The 13,264-nt window shown below is 39.0% G+C and overlaps 1 protein-coding gene across 1 annotated transcript; it reads right to left on the minus strand.

Moving 5' to 3' along the window:
- Positions 1-2,803: 2,803 nt before the first annotated feature.
- LOC134532746 (8-oxo-dGDP phosphatase NUDT18) lies at positions 2,804-12,111 on the minus strand. Its single transcript, XM_063369559.1, has 6 exons — positions 11,370-12,111; positions 9,635-9,825; positions 7,655-7,775; positions 6,125-6,359; positions 4,832-4,937; positions 2,804-4,298 (listed from the first exon to the last, which is right to left on the minus strand). Exons 1-6 carry the CDS (start codon positions 11,473-11,475, stop codon positions 4,053-4,055), a joined length of 1,005 nt encoding a protein of 334 aa, XP_063225629.1. The 5' UTR covers positions 11,476-12,111; the 3' UTR covers positions 2,804-4,052.
- Positions 12,112-13,264: the final 1,153 nt, after the last annotated feature.

Below are 13,264 nucleotides of genomic sequence, written 5' to 3' on the forward strand. Positions count from 1 at the left end.
ACACTATAGACTAACGTCGGACCGCCTGCAACAGTTAAGCCCGGTCCCCACCCCGCCAGTACCATTTCCCACTGGCGGAATGCACCCTCAAACCAGACTTCACGTGTTAAAGAAGCAATAGCATCAACACTCAAATAACTTTTTGCTGATTATTAATTGCAATATTTATACCAACTGATTCTAATTGGTTAAATTGTAGTAATTTATATTCCGTTTTATACTTTTGTGGACCACTAAGGCAACCCCACCGCTTCTAGTATTAGGTTCGCGCCTATAAACATTGTAATTTAAGATCGTGAGGCAATCGGCTGTAATCAAATGAGATTTATTAACTGGCGCAACTTTATTATTATATTTAATTAAATGATCTGCAATCTAGATTGTTATTTCTAATGATTCGTGCATTCCAATAAATGAGGGTAATTAATCTACTGTCTACAGGGCTAAGATTAATGACAGAGCCTAAGTTAAGAATGTGCGGTGCGGCATTAAAGCTAGCCGCTAAGACTCACAAAACCCGTGGTGCTCTTATTGTGTCATTCAGTGTCTTGGTCGGATTACACCAAAAATACATTAAGTGGCACATTGGTTCCAGTGTGTGTGCCAGGTTAGGGTCCTGGGTGAAGGCATTCGATTGGTCCACAAGCTTCAGAAAATCGCTCGGGCCCATCACTGGCTTCGTCACAGAATTTGGCTGCGGTGGAGCAGTTGACAGCACTGTTGTTGGTGACTCAACCTGCATCTGGCTGGCCTCTATTGTTCCTCGTGCACAACTTTCTTGGATTTTCTCGCGGGTGGGGAAGAAATGGTGGTGGCTGGGGCCTTAGGAGCTAGTTGCTCCTTCGCCTGTCCTTGCCCCCGGGCTTTACTGTTTTTGTGCCCCAAATTATATTTCTTCGGGAGCCTCTGGGGCAAGGGCTGGCCTCTTGGCCAACATGCATTTGCCATCCAGTACTGCATATTGGTTGGGGCTCTGCCATTGCTGTGGAGCGGTGTAGCTTGGGGTAAGCCACGTGTTTTGGAGTCTGGGGATATTAGTCCAATGGAATTGCTTGTATTGGGGGCAGGTGGGTTTGAGACACAACTGGAGCTCGCTTGTCACGCACTGCATGTTTAGACTGCAGCTCTCTTTCTTTGCGCTCCTGCTGTGGGAGATGACGCCAGTTCTCCCTCTTATAGGTCATGCAGCCTCTGTAGTTGGTGCAGTGCAGGCCTTCGCATCACGCATACATTGCCTTAGCTCTATCTCCTCCCTGAGGACAAGTCTCGCTTTTGTGTTCTTGGCTGCACCAGCGACACACATGGGAGACTCTGCAGTTTTTTGACGGGTGGCTAATCCTGTGGTAGTTGGGGTGTCGGTAGTCCTCAACACGAAATCTGAGGCCACCGAAGGTCTTCAGGTTGTAAATCCTCTCTATATTTACGGCCTTAAGGAGCTCTATGACAAGTTTATATTAATGGATCGTCTGGTTTGCCTGTTAAACAGGAACCAAAAGTTCTGCACAGGGAGCCCCATTGCAGCAAACTCCGCCTGTATGAAATCTTTGTTGGTGCTACTGTGCATCTGACAGAACACAAACTTGTTTGAGATTTCATCCCATTGTAGCAGTACGAAGTGTTGAACTCCAAACTGCTCCAGTGGTGCTCCTCCACAGTGGCAGTGTAAATCATGAGCTGATCATGGCCGCAACTGACGGACGACCAGCGCTCCTGCAAGGCTGCGTATAGCACAGCTTTTATTGCCAGGTAACTGTGACCTGAGTCAATGAACACATACAGAGGTTTCACTTGCATCTTTTTTTGCCTAAGGGGCAGGGTTGTGTGGCAGGGCTCGAACCGCACTTGGGCTTGTTTGTTGCCTGCTGAATGGTTTGGTCATTGCCTTTTCGCTTAGGCTGTTTGCAAGCTTGCTCGGCCTGTTGCCCGCAACAGGTCAAGTTCGTTCGTGGGGTTACTACCTACAATTATGATGTTGCTAACTGCTCAAAGATATTTGTGAAGTTAAATAATCCTGGGGAGGGGGTTACTATCTGAAAATGTTTAAATTCAACATTAATAGCTTTGCAATTTTTAAGTTAAATTATTTTGTACACACACAGAAATAATTTTCTTTAATGTTAACTTTGCTTCAGGTAGCTATCTAATTTGCTATCAAGAAAAATGTGTAATAAGTAATAATTTTAAAATCACATTACATACAATTAGATTTTATTTGTCATTTCTGTTATAGAGGAGATATACTGTACTATGAATTAATTGGCAATATCATTATCATTTGCAATATATTAGAATAGTTAATTTCAGGACAATAACTGTGAAGCCAATCTATAATCATCTGTTCTTATGCAGAATCTTGACTTAGTTACTTTCCTTTGTCACAATGACTTGGCGGGTTGAAGTCTTGTTTCTTTTCTTAGGTAAAGACAAACCTTGGTCTCATACACTATGTGGATTATTTAATGTTGTTTCATTACTTTTATTCTGGAGTTTTCCCTGCTAATTTGTCAGTGAGAGCTTTTGCATGCTATTGTTCGTCTCAAAATTTCTCACCATATATTCCGTAGAATATTCAATTCTAAAATGCTCTTCGGAAGTGAGATTGCTCTCAAAATTATAAATTGACAACCATCACGTCGAGTGAATTTAACAACCAGGCAAGAAATTTATCAAAGTCTGTGTGCATTTGTAATTACAAGTCTACAAACATGTTCATGTTTTTTTGCTCCTCAACTTTGTGTTGAATCATCAAAAACAAGGTTACAATAATAGCCTTTAGGAAAATGCAATAAATAAAACTCACAGAAACTCTCCAGTAAAGTAAATTAATTACCTCATGCCAGAGATACATTGGTATGTACATGTTCACATTAAATTTATTAGCTCTGATTAGTCCAACACAAAATTAGCTGACCAAAAAAAATTTATATACCTATATGCTAAACAAAAATGATAACCTTAAAAAAAACCCAAAAGTAAAGTGACAATCTATCCTGATACTAAATTTTCAATCATAATTTTAGTAGTCATTAAAATACCTAGCAATTAAAACATGACAATATAAAGATACAAAAATAAATATTAATAAAAAACTTTCACATAAATGAATTCTTAAAAATAATAATTGTGAAAGTATCAAGTGATTTAAGTCCACAATAAAAATTAACCACAAATACATAACCAACATAACAGCAGTAAAAAATTTTAAAAAAATACAGGGAACATTACACCAACTGATAACTATGTACATATGATAAAAATATAAACCTAGCATCAGATTCTAAATAATGTATTTTAATATCATAGAGTAAATATCTTTGTGGTAACACCAATGAGCTCACACTCATCTGGCCAAGAAGCGAGGTTCCATGCAACAGGAAGGCTATCAATTCAGTGTGGGAAGTGTCTCTGCAACATGCTTACTGTAGAAATGCTTTTGAAACAAAGTAAAATTGATAATCTCACCACATGCAACTTGAATATTAGTAAAATATATTACACCACAAATTTTCTTCTTAGTCATATATTCTTTTTATGTTCATAAGTATATTACATACATATTTATTTTGGTAGGTACGAATTTCAATTCTTAGCTCAAGAGTGAGCTGAAAACTGCGTTTTTACTCCACATGTTCTCGTCAGTATCAACATGACTGTTCAAACATTTGTAGTTCACAGTGTTGAAAAGGTCATCGGTAAAGACATATATTTTATCACTACTGATTTTACCTATAAATAAATTGCAGCAAGTCAGCTACGTAACAGGGTAGAAAGTGCATCATTTGAATCAGTGTACTCCTGATACATAAATCCTCCATTTATGGTAAATTAATTACCTACATTAAGTAAATGGTCCAACATAACAAAAAAAAATATTTGTGTAGGTGCACACAGACAGATATTCGAGCTCAAGAATCACAGTGTTATTTCAACTGGCAAAATTTAATTTCTCTTCATCTGAACTGCTTCCCTGATCAACATGACAGCTACGGGTTCCCCGGTGAGTGAGACACGACGTTAACGGCCGCACCGGTGTATGTCGTCGCGCGAGTCCTCTACCTGATCACGTGCAGCGGCACGGCCAGGTTCCTGCGCAGCCGGCCGATGAGCTCGTTGCCCAGGTCCTGGGACACCTCCAGCCAGGTGTACTTATCGATGATCCCCACGTCCTCCAGCGGCACGCGGAACGACACCAGCACCGTCAGGCAAACCCCGTCGTGCACGCCTTCCGGCTTCCCGGAATGCTCCACACTCAGGATCCCGTGCGGCTTGTGAGGCGGCACGTCCGCCCCGAAAATGTTCTGCGAACGCACACCCATCTCCAGTCGCCAGAAACAAACTACTCATTCGCACTCAAAACATATCATAAAACTTAAATTTTTTTTTGTCATAGGTTAACTTATTTTATTTTTCAAATTAAGGTTTCATTTTTTATAACTTAATGTTTTTTTTATTTCTGTTAGTTTTCTCACCACTACAGACATACCTACTACTTCTACAGACATACCTGTCCTTAGCAATGGCATACGTTCAAAAGCCTACATCAAGTCATGCACTCCCATTGCACAAATCTTTCAAAGATAATACTATGTAGTCTTGTAAGTTTTTTGAGCATCTTGTTAATGTTACATTTAAATCATCCCTGTGCTTTCAAAACCTAATTACTATTCAGCAACTATTATGCTCTTTCACTGCTTGCTTATAATTAAAATAGCTTTCACCTTATTTGTTGTTTTTCTCTCTTAAAACTATACTATCTAGCAAGAATTTAATTATATTGGGAGTGGGTCCACGCCAATACACTTCAATCACAAATCTTCAAAAGTGAACTTACCATCATATACTTCTTCAACGTGGAATGGAAATTCCTGGAAGGATTAATCTCACACACAGGCAGGTGGATTTCTGTCTTTTCCGACAGCAATATGTGGACTTGATTACTGAAATAAAAACCAAACAATAAATAGAAATTTTAACTTTTACTGTAGCAGTACGTATTAACATAGAAGAGAAACATGATTTAACTAAAATTAGTGATAGCCAATATAGTATGTGTGCCAAGCATTAAGTAGGCAAGCAAGTTTGTTCCAAATGAGCATATCAGCAAACAGGGGCAAACTTAAAATTACAAATTACTAGACCAATGATGGCCACAATACTAACAAAACAATATCAGCACTGGACTCTTGGCGCCTAACTATGTGTCCGCTGAGACATGTACAGTAGAAGAATTTCAGTACATACAACCGAGTGGTTGACCATCAGGAGAAACCAAGTGCCCAGGTACAATTATTTTGTGTTACAAATATTCAAACCCCAAAATTAAAAAAAAAAAAAAAAAAAAAAAAACGTTACTTTGGCCAAAACTGTAAACAGGGGTTTTGTATTTGCTAACTTACATTTAGCAGGGAAACATTGCATTTGCAGAAAATGGCTGGCCGTTTTTGTTGAAACCCACAGCTACTATTAGTTAAGGAATTGTCCATGAAATTAATTTTTTTGTTGGAATTTTTTTTTGTTGGGTCACGAAAATTTTCTAACCAAATATGTACTACACATTATTTTTATGTAGTAAACAGTCAAGCAAGTGATCTTAATTATGAACACATGCGTGATTTTAAAAGCAATTACATCAAATTTAGTAAATAGTTGTTGAAAAATATGAGGCAAAAACATAATATGCAAATTTACTTGAAAAGCCCTCAAGTAACTGAATTGAGAGGAAAATTAAATAACAGAGTATCTACACATACTTGGTGAACCAATTTTAAATACCTTTCCAGGACCTATCAGCGTAATTTTCCTTAACTTTTTTTTTTCAAAAAGTTTATTTTTAAATAAATATATAAATCCAAAATTTAAAACGAACAAAAATGTAATAAAAAAAATTTGCACGAATATACTGACTTTTAGGTAAAAAAAAGTTAAATCCTTTCAGAGATGATAATTGCCACGTGATTCAAGTGAACGGAGCGACTATGAACTGAAGTGAGACGTCAAAAAAACAGAATGCGAGTTGGCGAAACGCTGCCGGAAAGTTTTGTGACTTTCAGCACCACTGCTGTTTATTCGAGGGCCTGCAGACAGACAGACGCCCTGAACAACCGGCGCGGCGCGCGGCACTCACTTGCTCTTCTTGCGGACGCACACGACCAGGCGGAACAGCAGCTTGGCATGGGGCACGAGGGCGGGCAGCACGTCCGCGTGCCAGGGCTCGCGGCCCCGGGCCGCCGCGAAGCTCCTCGCCCGCTCCACGATGCCGTGGATGTCGTCCGCCCGCAGGCTCAGCTCGCCTAGGTCCCTCACCCACTTGGCCTGCAGCGACTCCGAGTCCGCGTCCTTCGGCGTCTTCAGCGTCCCGCCTGCCCACGTCAGCGTTTACAACAACAAACCTTTCAAAAGTACATGCGTGCAGATGCTCACTGAAACTTTACTTTTTAATATTTTATTCCACGTGAATACAGAACAGGAACACATTTCTGCACTACAGACTCGTGATACTTACCTCTTTGGGACTGTATATCTACGCGATTTCTTATGGTGTCATGCTTTACAATATTTTTGATCTGCGCATTTTAACAGCTATTCGTTCATTGTTACTATCAAATTTGCAGTGATTTATATGTTAGAGATGATATTATGCTAGTTGTGATATGTAAAACTATTTTAGCCTCCAGTTAAGTTAAGCACCAGGATTGGTTGTCAGTTTTTTTTTGGCGCACTAGTCAAATGGTAGGTTAACTTCTGTTATTGGCTGGAATTGTTGTAAAATTATATGATAGTGAACAAGGAGGTAGAAATTAAAAAAAAAAAAGAAAAGGGCTCTTCTACTATTATGTGGGAATGAGTAATATAGATTGGCTTGGCCCATTTTATGGCCAAACGGATATTCCAGCCATATATTAGTGTTAAATACTGTTTAAGTTTAACGAAAAAAAGAGCCTGGAAGTATTTTTGACATTCAGTAGGTGCAACAGAAGTGTTACTACGATAATACTAGATTATGTAAAAAAAATCAGTGGTTGGTTTTGTAAATTCGCATAGCTATTTCGGTATCTTCTGGTGTTCACCAATTGAACTTACATAACTATTTTTGACTGCTTGAATCTAGATCACTTAATCAGCAAAAGTTTATCAGCAATTTAGTCTGCAATAGTTAATAGCTAAATCCAGAGATAATGAACTTTGATTTAAGAGACCTCTGTCTCGAACCGACTGAGCTATACAATTTCATAATTATTTTTGCCGGAAACCAGAGAATTAAGAACTAATATCAAGAGCCTAAGTAATTTTAATTAATTAATTAACTTTTTAACCAACTTCTGAACTGTTGAAATACAGAACTCCAGCGTAATGTTTTAGCTAGGAAACCAATATTTTCTTGTTACACCTATCCCTCACTCAGCACGTCTTCAATTTGCGCGGATTCATTTAGCGTGATGTGAATTTTACTTCCCCATTCAAAAGACATAACTGCCTTCATTCATCAAGAAGGGGAGGTTGCGATACTTGGAATTTTCATCCTATTGGGGTAAACCAAAACATGAAAAAAAAAATGGAAACATAACTCAGGCACCGGGGACTTCCCTGCACCGCTGCCCCTCCCACTCTCTGGCCCTGGCTGGCTGTGCGCACCGGCCCCAGAGAGCTCACCGACCTGTGACGTTCCCGGTGACGACGAATCTGAACCAAGAGCCGCTGGCGCACTCGACCAGGAGCAAGGTGGTCGGCTCCATCTCCAGGCCTGTCTCCTCAAGCACCTCCCTCTTCACGGCCTCCTGCGACACCCACACGGGCCGTGAGCACGTGAGCCACACGCTGGTCAACGCGGCCAAAACTAGCAGGCGAGGTGGCCACGAGACCACTACAGGATACCAAACTTCAGTAGGACACTTCTCGTTCATAAACTACAGCATAAGCTCACCAGACAAAAAAATTACCCACCCCTGGGATAAATAATTACAAGCATCATTTAATACAGCGTAACTCTGCCTCTGGACTTGATAACCACCTGGATCCAGTTAGGAAGTGAGTCAACAAGGTTGTGCAGGTATGTCGCATCTTGAAAAATGGGGGGAATCAATTACATTCTCATCATGCAGATGTTGACTGAAAGGCAACACCTGATCATCTAGGCATATGTTCAAAATAAACACGCTGGTTCATGTTAGTGGTCACCGCAGTGTGCGGGCCCAATCCATGATATGAAAAACACCCCCAAAACATCACAGACCCACCTACGGCTTGAACTTGACCTACAAACATCCAGGATGAAATGCTTTATTTGGCCTTTGGTGCACTCAACAACATGCATCATTGGAATACAGGCAAAAGCGTGATTCTTCAGACCACATTACATTCCACCAGTCAGCTACTGCCCACATTTGATGATTTCTAGCGCATTGAAGAGCAGCTTTATGTGCCTGTGTGAGCAATCACCTCTTGTGAGATAACAGACTCCAAATGTTCATTGCATTCAGTTCCAGTCACAACGTTCTCTTGCTAACAGGTTAGGATGGACTTTCATTCACTGATTGCAGCAATTCCTGTCGGATTTGTAAGCGATTTTGATTCACAAGCTGTGAAACGCGTCTCCGGTCCCTCTCAGTCAGGTTCTTTCTCAGACCACAATTCTGACGTCGTGTTTCGTGGCCACATGTAGTACACCACTGCTTGTAAATATGTTTAACAGTCCGCTGCGAAACACCAACAAATCCAGTAACTTCACGCACCATATGGCCATAGGCACGGCCAAATACAATTGCCTTTTTTTTGCCACTCTGCTACAACCTTGTGTTGATGTACACTGTCCGCTTGAAACATTAATGTCTCACTCATCGCTACTGCCTTATGCTCATGTAGAAGCAGTACACATTCAGTTGAGCACGAGACTCATTCACTGCGCCATCTGTACAGGCTTAACGATCATCTGTGCGTGCGCACTAAGGTGACTAATTTTTTGTCCAGTGAGCTTACATATTCATTATAATTGTCTGTATCACTGCCCCTACATACTGCATTAATGAACCAATTAATTAGATCTTCACGCCTCACTGACATCAGCACAATATTACATACAATGAGGGTTCATGAGATGAGAATGTAACACTGATGGAATGCATAGATGAAGGGAAACAAAAATGTGAATAGATATGATCTTTAACATCATGAATAGGCAAACCTTAACACTGTAAAATATAACAGCTCTAGTGATAATTAAAACTAAATGGCTGAGTGTTATTACATAACTAAGTTCTTTTATTTACTCTTTATGCCTTGTCAAAAAAAAAGAGGTAATTTTAAGATGTGTGAGCAAATAATATTATGCAAGGATATTGGTGTGAAGGAAACAGTTATGTATGGTCTGCATAAACAACCATTCCAGAATATGTCTGAATAGCTTTTGGAAAATCCTGTTTAACTTCAATTTAATCAATGATTTGTTGTAAATAATCTAAATTAAATAGTTGTAATATACCATTGAAACTGGGACATTCTTCTTAGGGACAACCTGCATTTGGCTCTGCCAGTCCGTTCTAAGCCATCTAAATTGAGGTGCGCAACTCACAATACTTCCCTGCGCCACCTTGCTTCGACGAACCTTCCGGACTAGAACAAGCTGTGTGTGTGCAGTCACCTGGATGTCCTCGCCGGGCTCCATGCGGCCCGCGGGCAGGTACCACTTGCCCGCGCACGAGCTCTTCGCCTCCTGCATCATGAGCACCTCATCCTGCTCGTTCACCAGGACCCCCACCACGATGTACGTCACCGTCGACTTCACCACGGGCACAAAGTCCGAGGCGGCAGCAGGGGCCACGCCTTTGGCAACTGCACGTGAAACACATCTGTACTGAATCACATTTACCTCTAAGTCACAGGTCTGAAATATGACTCATAAAAAAACTCATCACTAGAGACCTGTAAAATTCGCGGATTCATTTCGCGATAGGATAGAGTCCAAATACTTTTGTCATTATTTTGCTTCAGTGATTGGGTCACAGTTTATCTGAAGGACTCTGGGCCAATGAAAAATCTTTAACAGAAGAATTAGCGAATCACGATCATTCCAGTCAACAGGTGTTACGAGTCGGAAACCAATCAGCAGATGTAATTTGCACGAAAGCATAGAGGATCATGGAGTCTATCCTTTAGGGATTTGAAATCGCAGATTTTACAGGTCTCTACTCATCAGGAATCAACAAAGCAGCTGGATAGAGCTAAGAGGCACCATTTGTAAATTTTTACATTACGCTGAGAATGTGGAATTTTTAATATATGCACAAAACATCACTCTAGATAATGGGGAATATTACAACTGTTTAGTTTTTTCATCCTACTTTTGAGCTGTGAGCTTATGAGATTCGGATGGCCAGTGAAACAACAAAGTTGGCACAACATTAATTATGTTGCTAATAAAATTGGGCCAAATTTTTTTTAATATAAAATTTTTTAAATTGTATTTATCGAAAATGGTGCTCGGGGGAAGGGGTGGATCACCTTGGAGAGGTGCAAATACGAAAAAAGCAAAAAAATATCCAAATATGTATTTTTATGCTTTGACAATTTTTTATAATTATTCTGTTAAATGGTTGATTTTCAGTAGCATGTTCATAGAAGGATAAGATTTCCAATGTGTTTGTCATTTTTTTTTTCTATTTGATTAGGGCCTAAAAATTTTTTTAGATGAAACAATACATTCACATGCTAGAAGTGGTTGTACGTTGTTGTGAAGGTTAGCATATGTGTTGTAGGCCTAAGTTCTTAAATAAAGAATGTTTTGTTGGGTTTTACTAACTAAACCTAACTGACCGTTTGCAAAAATTTATAGTGTTTTAGATTCATATAAACTAACCTAGCCAACCACTATAACAATTAACTACTTGAAGTACAATTTCATGTTACAAAATGATTAAAATTAAGTCATGAAATAAAAAATAGGATTCTCTGAATTTTTTTTTCTGATGCATGCCTCTTCTACATAATTACCTTTATGGTTCTTACTAATGTTTCTAACTAGGCTATGACGAAGCGTGCAGGGCACACCTACCTACCTGTCACTGTCCATTCATTGTTTTTCCCGTATGTAGTAATTATAAATGAGGTCTAAATGCTGTCAGTAGACTGGTGTGCCCTCCACATTCACTATAAGTAGAATGGAATATAATCATTGAAGCCGTGACAATATCTAACAACGCATTGGTGAACGATAAACAAAAAATCTCAGATTTAATAAAAAAATAATTTTTATTTGATTTTTTTCCTGAAAATTGTTTATTTTGATATAGCTTGAATTACAAAACAATGTCAAGGCCAAGTCTTCAAGGCATGAATTAAACATTTTTTTCGGGATACGTTAGTAAAAAACAACAAACCTGTCGCTTCATTTTGTTCTTCGAGAGTAAAATCGCAGAATTCTTCCGAGTCACCGAGGGCTTGGCCCGAAAGCACACGACGCACATTGGCCTCTATTCCATCCATGATTCTTAGGGTAAAAACGTTGACATTTAACAACAGCCAGAACCAAATGCGCAACTGGGCATACCTTCAGGGCACGGCTAACTACCACGTTCACCTGTCAACACTCCCATCCCTGACGCATACATTCATTTTTACTCGCACACGTCACACGCAGTTGTCAGGTCTGCGCGAACACTGCGGCACGTAGAAAGTTGGCCTTGTTTATCCTCTCCTCGCCGCTTCACGCATTCCACAGGTACTGTTACGTCGGGCCGTGTGCGTGCAACCGTGCGAAACCCAGTCTTCCGGCCCCTGGGGCAATGCCATGATCATCAGCCGATATAGCTCCGTCTCCGACGCGAACGACCCCGCAAGCACCAACTCCTAAAATCACCTAAATGTCTCTGAAATAAGTACGGGTGTAATTACTGCACATCAACACCAAACTGTTTCGTTACTTTTAATTACAAACCTCAGACAAAAAAATAATAATAATTTTAACACGGGACAAAAGTGAGATTTCTAAAATCACACTTAAAAACTTAATCAACCAAAACCTCGTAAGCGACAAATTGTTTCAATTTCACGTAATTTGTCAATATAAACAATTAAATAATCTCATAGACATGGTGATTCTATAACAATGTGAAAGTGTCGATCACAGTATCGACAACGCACGATGAGCACGCTTAGTGGCTGGATCACGAACTAAACTGAGTGGCGGGCAGTTCAAATTATCGACTAAGCATAAAATCTAAAATCTACACCCACTACTTTAAAAATGGAGATGATTGTTATATTTTCAACCATTTATCTAATAGGCTATTTGTTATACGCATTAAAAGTGTTAATCAAGATCCATAATTTTTTTAATTAATGCATATGAAATATGTAGCTATAGCATGAAAGATACATAAAATAAAACAAATACATATAAAATTATATGAAAATAACATGAAAGCAAATTAATAAAAATCAATACAAAATGCAATCATTAAATTATATCTATAAAAAAAATTGGTTGTCTGTAAAGTCTGTTTACGGACGATAGTTTAACGTGACAACTTCATAACAAAACCTTGATGAAATTATTGCATACTTTTATGAATAAAATTGAATAATTTTTATTGAATTATCACTATTTTGTATGGATACAAAGAAGGAGTGAAATTAAATCTACAATTTAATTGATTTACTTTTATTTGCACTCATTAATTCAAATATGTTTATTACTTCAACGAAGAGATTATTTTAACTATAACTTTTATACATGTTTGCTATTTAACTTCTTCCAATCTGTGTTATTCTGTTAAGGATAGGACGATGATAGGAAAAGTAGGAAAGGAATGGGAGTGTTTCAAGTTTAATGTGCCTCGAAAAAGTCAAATCGATGGTTGTTCCAATCGAGTGGAAGAGAGATAGATGCGGCGCAAGCGTAAAATGAGCGTAACGGGACACAACGTAACGGGACAATGTGCGTAACGGGACACTTTTTCGTGCGTGCAGCCGGCGTTCATCGATTTATTAGACGTTGTCACATCAAAAAAACTTTAGATCTAAGATAACAGGAAGAAATATTAAATTCAGCATTTTTCCAAATAACACCAGTTCACATTTATTTCATCAACAATAACTACCTAGCTGCAATACCCGGCGTTGACCAGGTAAAAATAAATGTATTATGATATTAGATTTATAGTGAGTGGTTGATAGTCAAACTGCAAGTCAACTTCACTGAAAATGACAATCTTTTAAAAATTAATGGACTTTCGGTTAAAATTTTGATTTTTAATGTCATTTTTCCTTTTCA

This window comes from Bacillus rossius, chromosome 6 (genome assembly GCF_032445375.1).
Source record: "Bacillus rossius redtenbacheri isolate Brsri chromosome 6, Brsri_v3, whole genome shotgun sequence".
NCBI lineage: Eukaryota > Metazoa > Arthropoda > Insecta > Phasmatodea > Bacillidae > Bacillus > Bacillus rossius.